We start from the raw sequence: 23,570 nt of genomic DNA, 5'->3' as shown, positions 1-23,570 counted from the left end.
CTCTCTTGTAGCCTGATGTAGCAGAATTGCCTTTAAAGAACTGATTGTTGACTAATGAATCTGAATATGATGACCAGAAAGAAAAAACAGAGAATTACCGAGCCTAAATTTTGAAATATGTAGAAAAACAAGAAAAGTTCAGGATATTAGAGCATGGTAAAAACATCGAAGCATATTCGTGTGACGGTTCTATTGAACAAGCCCTTCCAAAAGAATGTTGCACAAGCTCCATCTTTTGATCACACACTTGTGAAGCTATAGTTGTTGCTCTAGCCTTGATGTTCTATCCGTGGATACAGTTTTCTGATGAGATATCATTGGCTGGACTAAACTTCTACTCCCGTTTTCAATTTTATTTTGATCAAGAATGGCACAACCATATCTATTTACACTGATTTTGACCATACCTAGCTGATAGAAGTAATCTAGATACGAGAAGGCGAAGCCTTTGAGCTCCAGGACCTGGTTTTAGCTTGGTAGGATCACCAACCTTGGAACAAGGGGGGTTGCCGGAGCACCAGCCACCAGGGGTGAAGCCGCCTTTCTTCCTGCCTAGTAAATCTTTATCAATCTTATCCAAGGAAGGGTCATCTTGTCTGAATTTCCGGGCGAAGGCTGCATTGCTTCCGATCATCCTACTGGTGTCGTTGATGGTGAGGGTGTGGGGGTGCTGTTTTGGAGGATTGTCCCAAGAAATGAAGTGCAAATCGTGGTTTACAGTGGTCTTGGCATACTCTGGTGCATTGCATATCACAGTCTGAAAGTAGCCTTCTGGGGAGGACACAAAATTTGCGTAGTACATGAGAAGGGTTCGAGGGAGGTTATCCCAACCCCATATGCAGTATTCTACAAACGATCGTGAGAGAACCATCCATGCTGAACCTGCAAACAAACAGGACATTGTTTAATGATACACCACCATTTTTATAAATTAAACGAGGCTTCAAATGAATCATAAATGTACAGGTGCAATGTTCTTTCTTTCTTTACTCTACTTGATACTATGATGTATTTGACAATTGAACTAAGCTCTTAAATGGGATGTTTCTGAAACCAACAGCCTTTATGAAACAATTAAACTAAGCTCCTAAATGCAAAGTTTCTGAAACCGACACGCTTATTGCATTGCAAGGAATGCAAAGTTTCTGAAACCAACCCACTTATCAGATTGCAGGGAAGGTATGAAACAATTAAACTGAGATCCTAAATACAAAGTTTCCGAAACCAAACTGCTTAACAGATTGCAGGGAAGGTATGAAACAATTAAATAAGCTCCTAAATAAACAATTAAATAAGCTCCTAAATGAAAAGTCTCTGAAACCAAACTGCTTAACAGATTGCAGGGAAGGTATGAAACAATTAAATAAGCTCCTAAATGCAAAGTCTCTGAAACCAACCCATTCATCAGATTGAGAGAAAGGTATGAAACAGTTAAACTAAGCTCCTAATGCGAAGTTTTTGAAACTGACACACTTATCAGATTGCGAGGAAGGTATGAAACAATTAAACTAAGCTCCTAAATGCAAAGTTTCTGAAACCACCATGTTTATCAGATTGCAGGGGCAGTATAAAACAATTACACTAAGCTCCTTGGTGCAAAGTTTTGTGGTCAATCTTGTAATATTGTCTGGTAAATAATAAAATACTGGTAAAAACACTTTTAATTACAGCAGGGCTAAGAAAGGTAGAGGTGATTCCAGGAACACTAACCGGTGAATAGTTTAAAAGCCGTTGGCAAAGTTCTCCTAGGTGAGACCCAGAATATCTCCGACTTTGTTGTCATGTGGAGCCCGGGGTCTACAATCAAAGGCATTGCTCTTTGATTCCTGCACAACACAACCAAGTTTGGAATCATTTAATATGTAAATATCACCTATAGATTTTTAATTAAGAAGATTGTTTATGTGAGAGGGAGTGTATGGGGGAGAGAGCTCACTCTTTCCAACCTAGCCGACTGGTGTGCTCGATGAAATTCAGGTTCCGGTCCAAACCCAAAAATGTGTAAAGAAGATCTGCATATGACAAGCAAATGGTCTTTTGTTTCTCCAAAGGAAAATATCACAGTAGTCAAATAGACTGGAAAAGCAGTGAAAAAGGACTAACCATCTTGAGTCACGAGAGGATAATCTGAGGCACTGAGGTTGATAAACCAATCCCAATTCTTACTTCTCTTAAGAAGAATGGCACAGGCATGAAGAGTATTAGCAACCATAGTAGGTCCTCTATAAGTTACCATGTTTGCCTTTGTAATCATGTGAACATTCCCAACCTTAGAAAAAATCGGATCCTTCTCCACTCTAGCAGCTAGATCCAATCGTTCCTCTGCAGGCGATTCAAGGTCCAAATGAACAACATATTGGTTCAATGGATGATAAAGTACTTGAAGAGTTCTCCAAAGCTTCTCCAAATCCCCCCTTGAACCAGAAATTAAATAAGCAAACCGGGGAATGTTGGGAGTGGTAGGTGGTGGAGGGGGTTGCCCAACCTTCTGTTCAGCAAACACAGGATTTGTCTGGTTTGTAGAAAGGCCAGGCGAGAAAATCGAGAAGATTGAGTTGATTGGGTGTAGTGAAGAAAGAAGACCCATGTTGAAGGAGGTAGCAAGAAGGAACATGCATATGAGAGAGCTTATAGCCAGAGGAAATGCCCATTTCTTCTCCATATTGAAGGACCCCATCATCAAACCTTATCATGGGGTTCTAATTCATAATTTTCCAGTGCCTAACCTCCTGAATTGCATATTCAAAAGATGGGTTTTGAACCATAAAACTGGTATTGGGATCAAAACAGTAAGGAATATCCCTAAACCCCTGAAAATTGAGCTAGACCTTCCTCACAGGAATTCTTTGGTTTGGATTTTGGATGTCCTGTTGAATCGAAAAACCCGAAAAAATAAATAAATAACTGAATCAAACCCTATTACATCAATATCAGTGATGGGGAATTGAAACTTTCAGAAACAACCATCTGGGGTATTGAATTAAATAAGCTATAATTAAAAAAAAAAAAATCATAAACAAAGTATAGAGAGGAACAAGGGAACCAGAGAAATAGAATATAATCAAATATATAAGAAAAGACAGAAATCGAGGCATATGAAGAATCGATAACAAAGAACAACAAACAAATAAAATAAACAACCACAGAAAACACAGTATAAAACCACATGGTTCAAAACAACATCATTCATAACTAAGCAAGGCCAAATCCAGGAATAATTTCAATGAACAATCCCCAATTATAAAAAAAAAAAAACAACAAAAAAAAAAACCCATAATTAATCCACAAATTCCACCTCTAGTAGCAGATTCAAAGAAGAAAATTCAAAAGTTTTCTTATGTAGGAAACAAACGATCATACAAAAAGAAACAGGACCCATGTCAAAAAATTGAAATCTCCAAATCCTTTCAGATAAAAAAAAAAAAAAAAAGGAACGAAGGAATCATCGTCGCCTCCATGAACAACATCCCATCATAGAACTCGGTAAAAACCCACCCAAAAAAAAAAAACCCAGAATTCGAAAAGAAGAACAGCACCTACAAATGAATAGAGAGAAGAACAAAAACCCAAAAATCAAATCACCATAACTTCCATCAACATCATATCACATCACACCTAATAAAAAAAAAATAGAACACCCAAAACCCCAGAATTAATTTTAAAAAAAAGGGGGAGGGACAACATATACATACAAATCCAGAGCAGGGGCATATACATCCCACATACATGCATGCACACATTTGTAGATATAAATAAGGTAAGTGGTTACGTACAAATTATGGAAATGAAAGAAAACAGCTGTTGGGTCATGAACAAGAAGACGGACCTTTGGATTTGGTGATGCTGCTGCATTTGAACAAGAGAGAGAAAGTGAGGAGAGAGAAGTGGGTTTTTTTTGTTTTTGTTTTTCTTTTTCTGTGAATCTGCGTTTCTGTTATTTGACTCACCAAGAAGACGGCAACCCCCCAAAACTACTAGAACAACGGTTTCTATACGCGTGGATTTCGAATGGTTTTTCTCTTGATCTGGTGTGCCGCGCTCTACGGTTAGCTAAGATCATCAAGTTTCTTGACTTTTATTAGGTCTATTAATTGGACGGACTGGGAGTTTAGATGTACTGTGATGAGGTGAGAATGGGCCATTTGTACCTCCGATCTCATCGTTCGTGGGACCTACATGTAGCGCGTGTCTGCTACTTTCCGTTTTGAGAATGGAGATTGGTGCCTTGACCCAAAATAATATCATTTAAAATAAATTTCGTTTGAACCATATACATCCACGTGGATGAAATTTTTTTTCAAAATAATATTTTAATTTAAAAAAAAATTGTGGTGACGAAATTATTTTTTGGAAAATAATTTTCTTAGGTATTAAAATAGATATTTTAAGTAAATGAAAAAAAAAGTGATAATATTTTCTAAAATATAAAAATAATTTTTAAAAAATAAATGGTTTTTATAAGAGTATAACAACCATAGTGTGTTTCTAGAAGAGTATAATAATATTTCTATAAGTATATTTTAAAATTTTTTTAGATAACTATTTTTCCCTATTTCTTCCGTTTTATCTATCCTTATCTGTTTTGATTTTTATTGCTTTTTCTATAATGGGTAATTTTCACATTTTTCTTAATATTTTTCGTTCATTTATTATACATATGTTAATTTATTATATTAAATAAAAGAATTTATAATAAGAAATTATTAAAATGTTCCTTTATTAGGTTTATACCCTCGACAAAATGTCTAGATAATGTGTTGTAAAAATTTAACTTCAGTCTATCATTTGAATCGATATCCAATATACTATTGATCCCAATACTAAATTCAAAAAGATATATCCATTAACCCATATTTTCAGGTATTTCAATCGATATTCCATTGATATTTATGGATATTTTATCTTATTTTTATATTATTAAATAATTTAATTCTAATTATTTTACTTTTACATTTAATTTAATTTATTACCAAAAATATAAAAATATAATTTTTTTAATAGTCATTTTTATATAATCTATATATTTATTAAATATAAATATTAAAAAAAGTATACATATATTATTTTTATTTATTTAGTATCATTGAATACATTTAAATTAAAATGGATCATAATTTTAATATTAAATATGTTATCATAATATTATTATAAAATAATATTTAATGTAATTTAATAATAAATGTACACTTATAAACTTTATAGTTTTTTATCGACACAAATAATTTTATTATCAAATAAAATTATTAAAATTATTTATGTTATATTGATTTACTTTATGTTGTTTGGGTCCAAGAGCGTGTTGATCTTGGAAGGGGATTTTTGATAATTGTACGATAGTTTAAAAAAACAATTTGTAGTATATTACAATTTAAAAAAGAATCCCTTTATTTATTTATTGGGTTTCAAAATTTTGTCAGTTGGATGACAAGGCTAACATTAGTCAAGTTACAACTTAGATGAGTTAGTCAAATTGACAATTAACTTGAACGTAATTCGAATTGAGAAATAATCAATTCAAATCCAACCCAACCTCTAATATGAAGTAATTAACTCAAGGCCAATTCACCATTATGTTTCCAAACTTGACTTGAGTTCAAGTTGATAGATTAATCACGTTAAACTCAAAATAATAGGGTTAATCAAGTTATATAATTCAAAATTTATGTGTAATATTTTTTTAGAACTTTTTTTTTTATTTTATAAATTTTAACAATGTAAAAATATGTGATACAATTATAGTTTGATATTTTTCTTCAGGGTTAAAAATAAAATAAATATTATTATATAAGATAATATATATATATATATATATATATATTATAAAAATATTAAATCCTATTTGCATTAGGTTTGGATTAGTCCAAAATTAACCGGTGTTAAAAGAGCTTAACCCAAAATCAACTTAAATATTAAAAATATTTATGATATTGTATCGAGTGGACCGTCCAAATTGCGTAATTAATTAATTGGTGATATTACCTTTGAGGGTAGGGAAAATGAATTTAAAAAAGTTGTATGAAATAGTAATAGATGAGATAATGCTGAAAATATTTTTAGTAATACATTTTAATGTATTTTAAAATAAAAGTGACAACACGTGGAAATTATATCGGGGATTGAGAATCTGATTCTAATAAAAATATTTTTAGTTTAATAAATATTTCACTTTCTTGATAACTAAAGTCGTGTTTTCACGCTCTAAAGCAGCGAGTGACTTATGCATATTGTCACACGTATCATTCCAACCCGTATTCCTCACGTTCACCCACGTAAGACTCGATTCTTGACATGACCCGATTGAAATTTGATTTTTTTTTAAATTTTCATTTTAAAAAGGGTACTTTCCTAATTATAATTTAATTTTGAGATATTTTAATTTGAAACTATATTTTTCTTTTAAAAAATTTAAATATATAAATCTTTTATACCCAAAATAATCTCTTGGGTATAAAATTAAATAACTTTAAAATATATAGATTAGTCACTAATTTTAATTTTATTTAATTTTTATAATAATTCAAATATGAAATTTTAAAAAATATTTTATTGAAATCAACGTGGTGAAGACTCTGATAATTATGTAATTTGACATGCTTATTATCGTCTTAAATTTTTTTTTTTAAAAAATGAAAAGGTGACCACTCGATCCCTAATGATTCAGAACCAGAGAGATCCGACGGCCAAACAGCTGAGGCAGAGTCATCGCCGGTTAGTTTCTTGACACGTAGCAACATCAGAGAACAGAAGGCGTCTCTTTTGCGTGTGCTCGAGAAGCACACTAGAATTTCCTCGCCGTGATTCAATATTCCACATAGACATTCTCCTTTTTGGCGGGGGGACCAAAGATTCGATCTGCCGATGACGTGATTCATTGCCCAATTATTACGCAAGGGCCAAATTGGTTTCCAACCGTTGGATCAGATTTAAAGTAAAGTCAACAGATTGAAAAGTACGACCCAAAAATTGTACGTCAGTGTAATGATTGGACCGACTGTATAATGGAGTTCACGTTTAAATTAGTATTAAAATATGAACATTAACGACCAGAAATGAAGGTGTACAGATAGGGGTTGACCATGAATGTGATTAACAATGGATCACCGTTGAAAATGAGATAAGGTAGCTGTACAGATAGGGTTAGGATAGGGTGGGTGAGGTCGTAGGGCAACTATCCAACAATGGCACATTCGACTATAAATCATGCATTCATCGATTCTTTAGAATTTCAGAAACATATATTTTACCAAACTATTATTCTTCATGGTATAAATTATATAGTAAATTTTGAATGATTAATCGAATCTTAAATATAAATACTATTAATTCAATTGGACCACTATTAATCCAAAAGAATGGGATCAAATTCGAACTTAGTTCAAATTTATCAAATTAGTTCGATTTTTAATTATAATTGAGATTCATTTAGTTTGAGAATCGTGAAAACCAATTTAATCAGTTTGATTTCATTTTTTTAAGTTTAACTAATAAAAACCGAATCAAATCAACATTTTATAACTTTTCTCTTATAATTTATAAGTGTTTCATGTTAAGTAATATTTTTTATAATTATTATTATGTATATTTTGTATAAATTTTATTGAAGTAATTGGTTGTTGTTATGTTATAGTGAAATAAATTCTTAAATGTATTAATTATATTATGAGTTATAAATTTTAAATGTGTTTTAAAGTTCAAATTCAAGTAGATTTTTAAAACAATTGAATTTAAGACTTCAATTAACTTTCACTGATTAATCATTGATTTTATGAAACGTATTTAACATTTTTAATACTTAAAATTTTTTATCATTCAAATGTTAGAAATATTATAAATGTTTTCTAATTTTAGTATTAAACATACTTTGAATAAGCTTGCTTAGATTCAATATTTTCATTAATAAAAGCTCAATTTTGATTCAACCATAAACCAACCATGACTAATTTTTCTTTAAAATTTTGAAGGGAAAAAAAAATAAAAAAATAAAAGGTAAAGGAAAATAAAAATATATTTGATTCATAAAAAAATACTAAAGAAAAAATTATTAAGAATTTTTTTTTTCATATTTTAAAAATTACATATTTTCAAATTATTTGACTTTTACGAAAAAAATAAAAATAGATAAATGAGTTTAAACATGATTGCAGAATGTATTAAGGCTTACTCTATATTTAGCTTTTAAAAAATTTGAGGAATGATGGAAGGAAAAGGAAATAGAGAAAAAATTAGAATAAAAAAAATTAATATTAATAAATATTTTTATATATTTTTTCAAATTTAATACATTAATTTTCCCTTTTGTATCAAAATTAAATAATTTGGAAATATATACATTTTTACTTAATTTTAATTATATATATATATATATATATATATATATATATATATATATTTTAAATATTTTCCATAAAAAAACAAAATAAAAAAAATCATTTTTCTTAATACTTTTTTTTCTTATCACTTCCATACAACCAGTCTAAAATTAGGGTATAATTTTTCATGAAATCGAGGGTATTTGTATGGATCGTCTATTTAGTAGGATTCATTTTGTTTGGGTTTGAGGAGTTGGCAGTATGGGTCTACGGGCTTGGTAGTATGGGCCTATGTCCAATGGTGTAGATCATGGGCTTGAATTTTTTTTAAGGCCTGGCCCATCTCTCTTCATTGACTTTTAAGTATTTAAATAGATCGTTGAACAATAATTTTTAATTTTACATAAACATTCATTGATTCTCCGATTTGATCAAACATATGCATATAAAAATGTCATTTATAAATAATATATTTAATCGCTTTTCCAAAAGTATGTTTCTACACACTCATCTATAAATAATCATAAAATTGAAACCCTTTAAAAATAATTTAAGTTTCATACTCTTTAAAAGTTAATATTTAAGATAGTTAAAGGTAGTATTTATACTATTAAAATGTAACACTTCAATGGTCAAAGGTAATACATTTGGTCAAAAAAGTGTATGAAATACCAATTATGTCGGGGTACCGACTTAAAATTTATATTTTATAAACTTAAGTTATTATTTTATAATTTTTTTTTATAATTTTTTTTATAATGTATGGAAAGTGGAAACACGTTTTCCTTACATTAATCTCAGTTCATATTCCTTTATTATCTAATATTATTGTGTTATATTTATGTTAATTTATTAAAAAACTTAATTTAATATACATATCTTAATATTTTACCTTTTATAAAAAAAAAAAATTGCTGGAAAAAATTGCTGCAAAATCCCCGTATGTGTAAATAGGTAACCACGTATGTGTAAAATCCCCGAAATACCTTAACTTAACATACTCTTACTATTGTGATAATAATTACGCTCTACACATCTTACGACATCATTACACAAATATGAGCTAATCAAAAGGTTTAAATTCCGTTTTTGCCACAAATTATCCACTTTCTTCCCGGGGCCCATGTATGAGGGCCACTAAATGATATGAATTGTAATATCTGTATATTCGGTGGTGGGCCACATGTGAAACAGGCCATAAATTATTTTAATGAAAACCATTAAAAATCATATTAGAAGACAATTTTACACATTATCTTATATAAGAATTTGTCACCAAACTTTTATATTTGTATATAAGATGATTACGATATCTTTGATTAAGAGATAGATGATCCATTCTTCCCTTTTTCACATATGGGATGATTATAATATCCCGAATCTATTGATAAATTTGGTTACGAGATTCTTTTACGATAAATTTTGGAAATAATATCGACATTGTTTTAAAAATAATCATTTATATGTTATATTATAAATAATTTTATCATAACACATTTATTCAAAGTTTTAATTATCATTTTTAATATCTTTTTTACTCTTAAAATTTGTACATATAATTCATATTTTCAACTTAATAGTGCTTGCATCCATTTTTTTAATATTTATTTTTTATAAACATGATTATTTTCATTTATTTTTTTTGGATATTATTTTAAAAAGAAAAGGCATATTTTTGAAAAATTTTCGAATTAAAAAAAAAATACATCCAACTTTTATTTATTATAAAAATAAATTACCTTTTCCATATATTTTTTTCCTACTTATAAATAAAATATCAAAGATATTATGGAGAAACTATTCAAACACCCAAAAAAAATCATTGATAAAATGTCTAAAATATCCTTACTAGTCCGAAGAAGTCACGACATTGATAAAACAAAGCAACTGAGGCTAAATAAGACTTTCCATAGGGAACTCGGATACGTGTCTTTTGGGCGGCCTACGCCTCTTGGAAATGTCAAAAGCCAACACGTCAGCGTTCACACATTACACTTGCCAAAGTCGACAACCGAACCCATACGCTGTAATTTGTAGAAATCACAGGGGTAGTTAGGTATTTACACACTTAAATTGCCAAAGCGGTGCTCTCGTAATCATCGCTTGGGCGTGTCAGAATCAGGGCAGTGAGTAGATTCAAAAGGGCCACGTGGTTATTAAAAAAACGACGTCGTTTTCGTATCATTTTCCTTTTCTCGTACGTCATGCTCATAAATCGGATAAAAATAAAAATTAATAAAAATAAAAAAATAAATTTTAATCTGAATAACTAATATTGAATCCAAACAATAAAAAAATAAAAATAAAGTATAATATTTTTAAATTTGGTAAGATTTGTATGAAAGATAAAAAAATTTCAAAAAGCATATTTATTTATTTTTTAAATTAAAAAAATATTCATTTACCTTTTTTTTATATATTTTATTTTAAAATTTTCAACTTTAAAGAGAAATTATTTTAAAATTAATATACCGGATGAAAATTATTCAATACGGTCTTAGATTGCTTGGTGAGTTGAAATAGTGACGTCATATATCTTTTGTCCAAGAAAGGAAAGAATCCAAGGATATTACCATATATATATAAATAGAATTAAAATAATGACATTTTTTCCCGAAATTAAAATTAAATTTTCCCAATCCAATATTACTAAAAATGCAATTTATTTTTAAATATTCAATCATATGCTCAAAAAAATAAAAAAAATTGCAAAGATTTATAGAACAAATATGATTTTTTTGGCAATGTTTTCAAAATTAATATATTATTAATTATTTTTAAAAGTAAAATTATGTTTAAAAATCTAGATATAAAAAATATATATTTTTAACTTATTATTTACTATATACAAAATTATCATTTTTACATTCAACGTACACTAAAAAACAATTAAAAATACTTTTGATTTGTTTCTAATTCAATTTTTTTTATCCAAACAATATAAACTCTTTTCAAAAACACTTTTCAAACATATCCAATATATTATTACACATAATAAAAAATATTTTTAAAATTTAAAATATTTTTAATAACTTACAATAAAAATAGAAAGTTGTGTTCACCCTCTCTTTCCAAATGAAAACATTTTTTAATAAAATATATAATAATTAATTTTAATTAAAATAGTATATTTTTTAAATTTATTCTTAAAGAATCTTCTTTATGAAAATAATTTAAAGTGTTTTTAATTTTTTTGTAAAATATTTTAAAAATAAAAAGTATAAAATACTTTAGAGATTTATGGTACATTTAAATTTTAATATACTAATTGAAAAGTGATTATAAAAATTATTTTTGAAAACTGTTTTTTAAAACACTCTTAATTATAAAACTCAAAATTTATGACAAAAAACATAAAAATAAAAATTCTAAAATAAGAATTATGAGAAAAAGAATTTTTACCACAAAAAAAAAAAAAAAACTCTCTTGCCGGTTGATAAAAAAAAGAGACACATAAATAAGCTAGTCTTTCATATTTCTCTCGTGTCTCTAAATAGGAAAAGACTTTGATCGTGAAGAAAAGCGACGAGATCTGACCTTTTTCCTCTCTCGGACGGCCCTGTCTCCAAGGGTCCTCTCTCAAATATCTCTCCCTTAGATTTCTATTCCAGGTAACAATCAATCCCCCATTTTCCTCCTTTTGTTTCACTCTTGATTTTCGGTTATTTTGCTCCCTCGTCTTTGTTTTACATTTTCTCCCTCATTTTCTGTGGCTTTCTGCTGTGATCTGTTGCGATCTTGACCCGTCAAGGTAATTTAGGTGTTTTCGGATGTAATCTCCTTTATTTATTTCTTTAAATTTTGATTTTTGGTATCTGGGTTTCGTTTATTTGGTGTCAATATTTGAATTTTTTTTTTTTTTGAAAAATGTGTTCTTTTGTTCCTGATGTTAGTGTTGTTGGAGAATTGTGGTTGGGATTCATGTTTCTATTTGGCTTATTTAGTGTAAATTTCTGATTATTTCATGCAGTTTCTTAGATTTATCTGTTTGTTGTGGTTTGATTGAAAGATCTGTGATGAATTATAGAAAATTTTGACCCTTATGAGATCAATTTCAACTAGAGAAACCTGCACAAATGGATGGGTTTGGTTCATCAACTGGGTTTGGTTATCTTGATTGATCAGGATTTGGTCTTGCAGATACTCGTGATTATCTCATCAAATGGTTTTTTTCTAATTTCTGTCCTTTTTCATTTATAGATGTATACGTATGTCTGTTTTTTTGGTTGATTCATTGAATATTCTGGATTCACAAGCCTTTCAGGATAGTTCTATTTTTCTGTTCGGTTATTTCCAGTGATTCCCAAAACATTTTCTTTTAAATGCTAATGCACTGTATATGGCTTCAGATTTTTATCCATGTGCTTTTGGAGATTCATGTATTTGGTTTCTGTTATTGAATGTTCTAGGATTCTAGCTCAAAAACTGGTAAAATTAACATTCATTGTGTATCCGGTGTGACAGATAGAATTGCAAAATAAATGGGCTTTGCTACTATTCATCATTTGTCGGTATTGGGATTTCTCTATTAAATGTTTCTTTAATCGATTGAATGTTTTCTTTTCCCTTTTGATCTTCACTGAAAACAAAGAGATTGAACTAGTTATTAATTTTCTTTTTCTTTCCTTCTTTCAGCGTTTTCTATTTCATTTGGAGACACCATGGGTGTGGAGGTTGTGGGATTTGAAGCGGCCCCGGCACCTGTGGAGGCTGGAACTGAAGCAGAAAGTGCTTTGTTGCATGACAAGGAGAATGGGAAACTCGATCAAGGACCCGGAGTTACCGAGCCCATAAAATTTGGTTCTCATGGAGATGAGCCTGTTAAAGGGGAAGGAAATAATGTTTCTGATAACTTTCCAAAGGATGTGGTTGATGAGTGGCCTGCACCAAAGCAGATTCATTCATTTTATTTTGTCAAATATAGATCTTATGATGATCCGAAAATAAAAGCCAAACTTGATCAGGCTGATAAAGAGATTCAAAGGAGGAATCAGGCCCGATTTCAAATCACTGAAGGATTGAGGGCCAAAAAGGTAAATTAAAGGTTCTTAGTTTTGATTGCCTGTGCTAAATATGATGAAGCTGCCTCTATAACAGCTATAAGTGAAGAGGGAAACAAATTTTATTCAAATATATTGGTTATAAGAAATTTTACTTGGTATGTTAAAAATTGCTTTATCTCCTTTTTTTGCAAATGTTATTTATCCCTTGCAAATATCAGTAATAATTTTTGAAAGGAAATGTGTTTAATGTTGGGAAAGCCCTAGATTTGAGGCACTAAAGACAATTGCTCATTCTTGATGGTAATTGAAAGAACTATTGCTCATGTAAAAGCTGTCAAATAAGAGTTAACCAAGTGCCACAACAAGCTCAATCAGACATCTGAATCTACTGAAAATTTTTCCTGCAGTCTGATCGAGCACAGATGCTTTCTCAGTTGAAGTCTCTGAAAGCTGAGGATGAGCAGTTCAGAATGATTGTGGATGGGAAGAGAAAGGAAATGGAACCTCTGCAGCATGCTCTGGGAAAGTTGCGCAGTACAAACAGTGCTAACCGAGAGAGGGGTGGTACTCTATGTTCATCTGAGGAAGAACTTAATGATCTTGTGAGCTTTGATGCCAAGAACTTTGACTTAAATTAATTAGTGTTGTGTGCTGTGTAGTGATTCCTTGCCTTTTATTTTCATTTTTCTGAAACAGATTCAAAGCTTACATTACCATATGCAACATGAGAGCATCCCGTTGGCTGAAGAGAAGCAAATCCTTAGGGAAATCAAACAGCTTGAGGCAACAAGGGAAAAAGTTATTGCTGGTGCTGCTATGAGGGCAAAGATTCAGGACTCATTGGGTCAGAAAGAGGCCATCCAAGACCAGGTCAAAGTAAGGAATTTATTTCTATGGAATTTGAATTAAACCTTTTGTTAAACCTTCTGTCTTGAGTTTTTATTTCTTCAGTTTGTATTAATAAATTTGTGAATTCTTTTCTCGTTGTAGCTTATAGGTGTTGATTTGGATGGGGTGAGGAAGGAGAAGCAAGTTGTCATGGCCAAAATCAAGCAACTTAGGGATGATTTGAAGGGCATAGACAGTGAGATTGATTCTTTGATGGAGGAACTGAAGGCTGTGTCAGAAAAGAGGGACAAAGCATATGAAGGTCTTCAGGCACTGAGAAAACAGCGTGATGAGGGTGTATGTTTGTTTCCATTCCACTTTTAGAGAATTCCTTTTTTTTGGGTACTTAGGGTTGACTAGGCTGTTATTTGCATTGCTGGTTTCTACTCCTTCTGTTTTCATTGTGAATGGGATGAGTTACTCCATGGGACTACTCACATTGTCACTCAGGCATTGCCTAGGCCACCACTTCACCTAGAGGCTTTTTACGTTTTCATTGGGGCATATGCAGGGATATCTGAAATCAACTAGTTATCTTAGGCTCTAATGCAATTGGCAACTTACGGTTGATTTAATCTTTCCAGAACTTGTTTTCATGTTAATGAATACTTATACATTATCGGATGTAAGTGCTGGTGATGCTATTAAGTCATTTCACATTGTGAGATACATGAAGTCTAATTCCTATACCCTGAAGCTTTCCTGAGCATTTTTAAGTAAAAATATTTTGGATATTTATAGTATGACTGAAGAGAATTCTGTTTTCTCTTTGTCTGCATCATCATAACTGAAGCTTTCCCTTGGTTTGAGAGGTCTCATTGATTATGTATTGCCTAGAAGCACTGGCTGTAGAAGTTATCCATGCTAAATCTAGCTTGTGCTTTCTGATAGTTCTAGCCTTCTACCAGTTGGCGCTTTGTGATAATTCTTCATCTACCCTTGAGTATTTTTTGATTTGAGTGTTTTCTTGACTATGGAAAAATAATTTGTGTTTTCAACTTGACAATTTATTATTTTATTTTATATTTTTTACTATATGTTGAGTTTCGTAACCTGCTATTGGAAGTTGTCCACTTTATTATTTTATTTTATGTTTTTGACTATGTGTTGAGTTTCATAACCTCATATTGGAAATTTGCTAGGAACCCTTAATTCTATCTTTCATTTGCCTATGAAATAAAAAAACAACTGCTATTTGGAAGTTAATCCACTGGTTCTGTTGATAAATTTAAATTTATGGAAGGAATAAAAACGCGCTCTCCTTTAAGAGGCAAGATGCAATCCGAGGAAATCCCTGCCTCCTGAAGGGTGAAAACTAATGTGGTTTTGGGAATTTCTGGAAGTGGACCAAGTCATCCCTGTTGAGTCACACTATCGAGCGTGCTTTACAACTTAATGTTCAGACTGGAAAAGGCCTTAACACATGATTTTCTGCTGAAAAAGTTAGCATGTATATTGGGGATTGTTCCTTGTCGTTGATAGACTTTGTGGATTGGTTAGACTCTTTGTAGGGTGTGGTTGCTGGTTTTTGTGCCTTCTCGTCATTTTTTTGGCCTTTTGGCTGCTTTGTATGTGTTGTGCATACCTTCTTGTTTTTTTTCTTTTGTTTGATACAATCTTTATTTTCCTATATAAAAAAATGATTTTCTGCTGAAAAATTGGAGGATGAAATAAATGGTTGCACATGCTTACATAACAAAATGGTTCAGCTTTTCCTCCTGTACTCTGGTTTTTAGGTTTTGTTGGTTGCCCTTTGGTGATAATGACATATTAAGGTTATCTTCGGAGAAGACACATCAAGAAGAGGTTTCTAATTAATATGTATAAAAAAAGGGAAAAAATGAAGAAAGGTTGAAATTTCTCTGCCAGGGAAAAAAACCAAAAAACCCTCCCATTCCCTTCAGCTACTTGCATTGTGTTAGAATGGAATTTGCTATAGTCAACTAGGATAGAAATAACCACTCGTCCCTCTCCCCCACCCCCCAACTAAGATAACCAATAAGTTGGTCATCATGATATATTGGCACTCACCCACCTACACACACACATGGGAAAGATTTTCAATTTGCAAGCCATTAGTAGAAATGGTCCACTACCATAATTGGTCCAGTCTTTCCAGTGTGTAAGAAGGGACTAGCCAACTTAAGTCTTTTACATATGATAGTAGTCGGATGTTGTATCTTTAATTTGCCAATAAGGGTTTACTTTTATAGTCATTCTATGATAATTTTCTGTCATGTTTGTTGCACATTCATGTATACAACATAGTTGTATTACAATGTGCACAAGCTGCTTTCATTGTAATCTCCTTACAAGCACACTTAATCAGAGTGATTTTCTACTATTGCAAAAATTTTGCTCTAACTAATATTTTCCTTTTCAGAATGCACATTTCTACCAAAACCGTGCTCTCTTGAACAATGCCAGAGAGCTTGCTGGGAAGAAGGATATAAAGGCCCTTGAGGAACTTTCACATTCTGAGGTTTTCTTTTAATTAATTAATTAGTTTTTTAAGTTAGTATTTATTTTTCATCAACAACATCAGACAACTTTTCCAAAATGCTCTCCTTCTAATCTTTTCCTTGTATCTTCTCCTTTAGGTTGAGAAATTTATGTCATTGTGGAGCAGCAATAAGGCTTTTAGAGAAGATTATGAGAAAAGAATTTTGCCATCATTGGACAGTCGTCAATTGAGTAGGGATGGACGAATGAGGAACCCCGATGAGAAGCCATTGGTGGTATTGGAAGCACCAACACCCTCTGAAACAGAGACAGTGGCAAAAGCTCCTGTCAAACGATCTAAGGAAGATTCCAAGCCGCCTCCACAACATGATACTCTTCCCTCCCAGAAGGTCCAGAAAGAGGCAAATGATAGAGCTACAGATTCAGGAATTACTTTGGAACGTGGTGACAAAGAAGAGAAGGAGATCATTCCTGGGCTAGAAAAACATCAAAAGGGTCCTTCCTTGGACAATGAAGTTGATGCTGCAAAGTTGAAGGAAATGAAGAGAGAGGAGGAGATTGCAAAAGCTAAGTTGGCCTTGGAAAGGAAGAAGAAGCTGGCAGACAAATCTGCAGCCAAGGCAGCCATAAGAGCTCAGAAAGAGGCTGAAAAGAAGCTCAAGGAAATTATTACTTCACTTTTTATTTTTCTAGAATTTGCTAATTAGTAGTAGCTAGCTTTTTCTTGTGGTATGGCAAAACTGATTGTACTTTTATTGCACTTGTTACAGGAGAGAGAAAAAAAAGCAAAGAAGAAGGCTGCTTCATCTGCAACAGCTACCAATGAGGAACCAACTGAAGCAGCAGATGCAGAGGTGGTTGAAGTGGAAAAGACCAATGTGAATGTTGAACCTCCAGTCCCATCAAAGACCAAGGAACAAAAGGAGAACACTATCAGGCACAGGAATAAAAAAAGAGGCCCAGATTCTCTTCCAAGAGCCATCCTTAAGCGGAAAAAGACAACAAACTACTGGATATGGGCTGCTGCTGCTGCTGCTGTTTTGTTAGTACTGCTGCTTGTAGTGGTCGGATTCCATTATCTCCTCTGAAGATTGAAGCTAGAGTTAAATGAGTTATGGGCCAATTTTCTGCTTGATGAGCTTGTGAGTGCCTAGGTCTGTAGTCTTAAACTCCATTCCTTGTTCTTTACATCCTATTAGAGGGATGGACTCAAACTCATAATGTTGTTGAGTAGCTCAGTCAATCTGAAACATCTACTGATGGAGCAACTTTATACATTTGGTTTGGTTGTTGAATTTTCAAATTTTGACTTTGATCAGATATCATGGATGTTATCTTAAACATTTTGCTATTTACAGAAATGCAATGTTTATACAGGCAGATTAGTAGTTGGATGATGAATGTTGAAATACTTGTGATCATTTTATGTTTGCACGATTGGATCATTTTGTGTTAAAGGCGATGCTATACTAGTTGCTCAATCATTTATCAGTTTTGATCTTCTGCTTAACTCTGAAACCTTTTTCTGTGTACAAAAGATAATTTTCTTTAGAAAATATGGTGACTTGTCTGGAGGATTAGAATTTTGCTTGAATAATGAGAGTTTTTTGATGGTGAGTTGGGGAAAGTGGACTCTTATGCTGCTGCCATTTATTCACCAAACTCTGCTGATTACTTACATATATGCTTACACAGCCAGAAGCAACTTAAGAAGAAAACTAAGCTATTGGAATGACAGGAACTGCAAGTGCTACTATAGACTCCAAATTCATCTTGATTTGAAAGTTATTCAGAACCCAGGGGTGGGGCTGCCTTCCTCTGGATTTTCTGCAATGTTTTCGATAAATGATGGGATTGGTGGCATGATTACGTTCAGCGCTCCCTCGAGTATTTGAACAACAGATTTCATGGAGGGTCTGTCACCTTCATCATCCTGAATGCACCAACAAGCTACTTTGCAGACTCTGGTGAGCTCTTCTATGTCTGCATTCTGCTCCAACTTCTCATCTAGCAAGGTTAGAAGTTCCTCACCTCTGCTTAATTTCTTCATGACTTGTGCTGGAAAATAATCATTCATCCTGTCATCCTTTATCTCCCAGTTCCTCCTTCCTGATATAATCTCAAAAAGCATCATCCCATAGCTGAAGACATCAGCTTTTGCAGTGATAGCTATGCCTGAAATCCATTCTGGTGCAAGGTATCCTCTGGTTCCTTTTACGGTTGTTAGAACCCGGCTGAAGTCCCGGCCTAAGAGCTTTGCTAAGCCAAAGTCTGAAATCTTAGGATTATACCCAGCATCCAGTAGTATGTTTTCTGGCTTGATATCACAATGTATGATGCAGTCTCTGCACTTTTCGTGGAGATACTCTAAGCCTCGAGCGATCCCAAGTGCAATCTGGCACCTTGTTTTCCAGTCTAAGATCCTAGGGCTCTTCTGAAACAAATGGCTTTCTAGAGAGCCATTGGGCATGTATTCATAGACCAGAAACCTTTTTGTACCTTCAAGACAAAACCCTCGAAGGCGAATGAGATTTATGTGATGGATTGTCCCAATGGTGCTGACTTCTGCTCTGAACTGCTTCTCTCCCTGTCCATGGCATTTGAGTTTCTTCGCAGCTATTTCAGCCGAATTGGGCAGAGTCCCTTTGAACACTGAACCAAAGCCTCCTTCACCCAACTTCTCAGAAAAGTTCTTTGTTGCTTTCCTTAGATCACTGTACTTATAGAGGACCAATAAGTCCTCTGTTGGCTTCACTGCACTAGAAAACTGCCTTCTCCTGCACTTCCAAATGATGAACCCTAGGATAACGGTTAGGGTAGCAACCCCTGCAGCAGCACCCACAATGTCCCCATTGATCCTTGGCTTTGTCCGGCTTCTGTAAACTACCAGCTCCACCGCTGCCACTCGTAGATGTAGATCTTTTCCCAGATTATCACCGAACGAAAGATACTGAATATTCAACAAATTTTCTAGCCATATTGAACACTCACCATCAAAAGTATATGCAGTACAAGTACAGTTCTCTAAGCAAGCAGCCTCACATTCTTTAGAGCTCCTTACTGTTAAAGATACAGCATTTGCTGGTAATCTTATGTTTGGAATCATCCGGAAGCCATCTTTTCCTCCTTTCCTGCACTGCAATGGGGTTGTCCTCACACATCCATGGGAGTGATTTCCAGAGATCCATTCTGTGGGAAACCTTGGTTCAAATCCTTGCAGGCATTTACATGTGGGAACACTGAACTGATTGCAGCCACCATATTCCCCACATAAGGCATAGATCTCGCATTGCTGCTGGGGTCGAGACCAGATCAACTTCCACTGTTGGGAGTCCTCCAACCATGTGAGCTGCCTGAGCTGCCCAGATGAATCCATCACAAATCTTGATAGAATGGAGGTTTTGGTCACTGAGTAGGTGAAATAGTTCTCTTCCTCATTCGACACATAGGTCATGTTGTTGTAGTTGTCATCTAACATATCAGGACCGAAGACCGAAACACGCCCTGGCCAGATCCCACAAGTCCAGTGCTTGTCTCCGTTCCACATGATAAAGTATTGCCTCGTTCCATTCGGGTCTAGCTTGAGCAAGAAGGGCCCTGGTGCAGGATCATCATAACTGCTCCATGAAGAGTAGATTTGCTGCTTCTTGGTAAGCTTATTTAATCCAAGCTTACCGCCAGGCAGCCATGTGTCTGTAGGGTGATCAAAGCTCTGCCATAATACAACGGAGGAATTTGACCGGCTTCTCAAAACCAGATTTCCACTGTCCTCAAGAACTGCGAAGGTAGAATTCAGGGTGCTTGAGATGATGCTAGTTGACCACACTTGGATTTTGGACTGGTTTTGGACGACAAGGTTTCCATTAACGGAGAGTTCTAGTTTTGACGAAAAAGGATCAGCAAGGGGTTTATATCTGTTTGCCACCCAAACAACTGTATGAACTGGGACTTTTTTGTACCAGATCCCTATGTAATAGTTCTGGGAGTTGTTTGGTTTGAAGAAACCCAGTTCAAATCTTTCATCCTGTGAAGTTATTGTCTGGTTTCCAGAGATAGGTTGGCCTGGAAAGATGGTATCTACCCCAATGGAGAGATGCATGTAGAAAGACAAAAAGAAGAGAACCAGAACATGAAGAAAAAAGAACCCAGTCTGGACTCTGATGCCCATCTCTGCAAAAGATTGGCACCCCAAATTCTTGGAATTGATCTGAAGAATAGAGAAATCTAGTTCTCTGAATGGAGTAGGCCTCTTATGTGATTCATTTCACTTCTTATACTGGCCAAGTTGAAGTTTTCAGACTCAAAATCTGATGAAAGTCAGACGAAAAATACACGAAATTGCTTAAAGAATACTTGTTTCTTTAGAGTTTAGACTTCACTTTTCTTGATGGCCTGGTTGAGTTTTTTCTTCAACCCCCACCAAAAGTCAAGAATAACATATTTTTCTTCTTTATGTTTGAATTCAGCTGCTAACACCCCAATTAACATTGTGATTTCTGAGCTAGTTGACAATCTGTCATGATAGTTACCCTGCTGTTTTTGAAATGTTGTTATAGATAATGGCCATTATCTGATCACTACTTGCTCTTTCCAAAGCTTCTATATTATTTTATGATCACTTAATTGTGAAGTCAAAACAAGATATTTCAGACATAAAATAATTTGATAGTGTGGTAAGTGTTGAATGAATTCTGCATCAACTGGTAAAATGATGCAAAATCGCGAAAAAACTACCTCCATTGTTACTCCGGTCTCACCCTTCTGTTCAAAATGGAGGGTCATTTTCTGAACAGTGTGGTCCTTTTCATGGTGGTTGGTCATATAAATGGTTGGTTCTCCTTGCCAATTAGCTGGCCTGGTCAAAAAAGATTGGCTCAAAGTGTTGGAAGGATTTGTGATTTTATGTTAGTGTTTGGCCTTATGTTCCAAGTCTTCCACTGAGCTTGACTCATGGCTCTTTTACTGGGTTTTCGTCTCTGGTTTATGGGGAAATTTATAGATTTCCACTCAAGTTCTAGCTGACCTGTTTGTTCTAGAGGAACTGCTTTAGACTAATGAGGTCAGTCCAGACATTATTTTCTGCTTAGAGGCTCCATATACATCATAGAAGAATCTAAGAAGTGTATATATATATATTTATTCTCTTACCAATCTTTGTCCTACTATAGACTTTAACAGATAAAACACATCAAATTAATAAGCAAGCAGGGAGGGAGTTATGCTTTGTTTAAGAAGTGTTTTCAAAAACAGTTTTAAAAAATAATTTCCAAGAATAATTTTTGAAAATCGTTTTTTAATGTTTTGTAAAACAAAAATTTGTTACTGATGAGTTTACAATATATCCACACATAATTGAAGAATTATGGACTTTAGGAGACCTAATATGAGTCTTAGCATTAAATTCTAGCTGTACTGGGCCTAAGCAAGCTTTGAGTCATTGCTAAGTCAAAAAATTGTCCAAAACATGATTCTAAGGAAATTGTTCAGTGAGCCAGTGTGAAAGCTTCCAATAAAAAGCATATTTAGATGTTAACTTCAATTCTAGCAAATACTGAAAAAAAAAAACAAAAAAAACCCTTAAACGGTGGGCCCCAACCCAAAACTTCCTCGGTGTCTAGGGAGACCAATCCTCATAAGTTTGAAATTTCATCGTGCACCTCCCTTGTTTTGAGTAAGACTAGATGTGAGTGAAATAAAAAAAAATAAAAAATATGGGAGATATTTGATAAATTTCAAACCTATAAGAACTAAATATATTAAGTTGAAACCTTAGGGGAGGTGAATGAAATCAACTCTTTTATCTTTTAAAATTTACATGTAAATAATGAAAATCGTAAATGACATTTATATAAAAATTATTACTTTTTTAAGTTCGAAAGTGAAAGATGTTAGATTATAAATTTAAGAATTTTTTCATATTTTTTAATCAATTAATTCTACGATCTTACCTTTTGCTTTATTTTGATTTATTGAATTTCTTGTCGTCTACCTTAGATTCAAGCATTTGTAAATTGGGTTCATACATAAAATAGTGCTTTGTATCCTACCTTAGTTCGTCATCATCTAAACAAGACAGGGGCTTTGGATGATACTGATAATTTGAAACAAACAATAACAAGTTCTAACAGACTACTGAAATACCAAAACTCATAGGTGAACTTTGCACCATTTCAACAATCATGACTCTTTGATTATCATGCACCAAACTCATTCAATTGAAGTATGCATCAAGCTCTCATGAATTAGAAGCCCAAAAGACATGCATGCTGTATGCAGTATGATTAACAGGACCAACTCATCAGTCATACTTTCTCTGCCACAATTTCTCATGCAATTTTACCCTATTTTGTAGTATGTTATCATTGCAAAGGCATACCCACCAACGTTGAGAGTAGTTGCAAATTGAGCAAGTTACATTATAAAAATGTCTATTGGTTAACATTTTTGTTTGATTAATGGGATGAATGGTAGTGAAATTAATCTGTACTATGAATTTGAGGCACTGGAGGTAACTAAAAAGAACATGTATATATATTTATCAAAGTTTGTTTCAATAGACAAAAGACCAATTTTATGTTAGAAGAAGATATGTGGAAACAGTATTATATAAACATGCAACTTTTATTGAATTAGATATTTTTATTGAAGATCTCTATTTTGACCAATTTTATTACGACTTTAAGAATTACTTTACCATTATTTATTTCTCATTTTATTAAATATCGAAAATTGGATGGTCGGGGAAGATAGGTGTTTTCAAGTTTTAGGAATGTACCTTACTTTTAAGTTTTTGATAAATATTTATTTGCATTATACTTTGTAAGAAACTATCCTATTATTATAAAAAAGTATGTCACATAATTAAGTTTGTCTTTATATATTAGATAAAAAATGCACATGTATGGTG

General features: G+C 32.9%; 4 protein-coding genes across 8 annotated transcripts; 2 read left to right on the top strand and 2 right to left on the bottom strand.

Annotated features, from left to right (window-relative positions):
- Positions 1-80: 80 nt before the first annotated feature.
- On the bottom strand, positions 81-4,092 carry LOC100245224 (beta-glucuronosyltransferase GlcAT14B). 4 transcript variants are annotated; one of them, XM_002284988.5, is made up of 5 exons: positions 3,827-4,092; positions 2,104-2,867; positions 1,937-2,012; positions 1,711-1,826; positions 81-882 (listed from the first exon to the last, which is right to left on the bottom strand). In XM_002284988.5, exons 2-5 carry the CDS (start codon positions 2,678-2,680, stop codon positions 383-385), a joined length of 1,269 nt encoding a protein of 422 aa, XP_002285024.2. In that variant the 5' UTR covers positions 2,681-2,867; positions 3,827-4,092; the 3' UTR covers positions 81-382. The 4 variants fall into 4 exon arrangements, with proteins under 4 accessions (XP_002285024.2, XP_010644192.1, XP_010644193.1 ...); XM_010645890.3 differs by having other exon boundaries at positions 3,774-4,037; XM_010645891.3 differs by lacking the exon at positions 3,827-4,092 and adding an exon at positions 3,693-3,754.
- A 7,679-nt stretch (positions 4,093-11,771) lies between these two features.
- LOC100267528 (proton pump-interactor 1) lies at positions 11,772-18,057 on the top strand. 2 transcript variants are annotated; one of them, XM_059735176.1, is made up of 7 exons: positions 11,772-11,920; positions 12,945-13,342; positions 13,720-13,914; positions 14,009-14,188; positions 14,303-14,497; positions 16,584-16,682; positions 16,801-18,057. In XM_059735176.1, the coding sequence occupies exons 2-7, from the start codon at positions 12,971-12,973 to the stop codon at positions 17,368-17,370; spliced, it is 1,611 nt and encodes a 536-aa protein (XP_059591159.1). In that variant the 5' UTR covers positions 11,772-11,920; positions 12,945-12,970; the 3' UTR covers positions 17,371-18,057. The 2 variants fall into 2 exon arrangements, with proteins under 2 accessions (XP_059591159.1, XP_059591158.1); XM_059735175.1 differs by having other exon boundaries at positions 11,787-12,060.
- On the top strand, positions 17,395-18,057 carry LOC132253399 (proton pump-interactor 1-like). Its single transcript, XM_059735177.1, has one exon. It carries the CDS (start codon positions 17,395-17,397, stop codon positions 17,749-17,751), a length of 357 nt encoding a protein of 118 aa, XP_059591160.1. The 3' UTR covers positions 17,752-18,057.
- A 395-nt stretch (positions 18,058-18,452) lies between these two features.
- LOC100253752 (G-type lectin S-receptor-like serine/threonine-protein kinase At2g19130) lies at positions 18,453-20,831 on the bottom strand. The gene has a single exon (XM_002282410.3). It carries the CDS (start codon positions 20,829-20,831, stop codon positions 18,453-18,455), a length of 2,379 nt encoding a protein of 792 aa, XP_002282446.1.
- Between the last annotated feature and the right edge of the window lie 2,739 nt (positions 20,832-23,570).

This window comes from Vitis vinifera, chromosome 19 (genome assembly GCF_030704535.1).
Source record: "Vitis vinifera cultivar Pinot Noir 40024 chromosome 19, ASM3070453v1".
Lineage (NCBI taxonomy): Eukaryota > Viridiplantae > Streptophyta > Magnoliopsida > Vitales > Vitaceae > Vitis > Vitis vinifera.
This window is presented reverse-complemented; position numbering and strand designations above follow the sequence as displayed.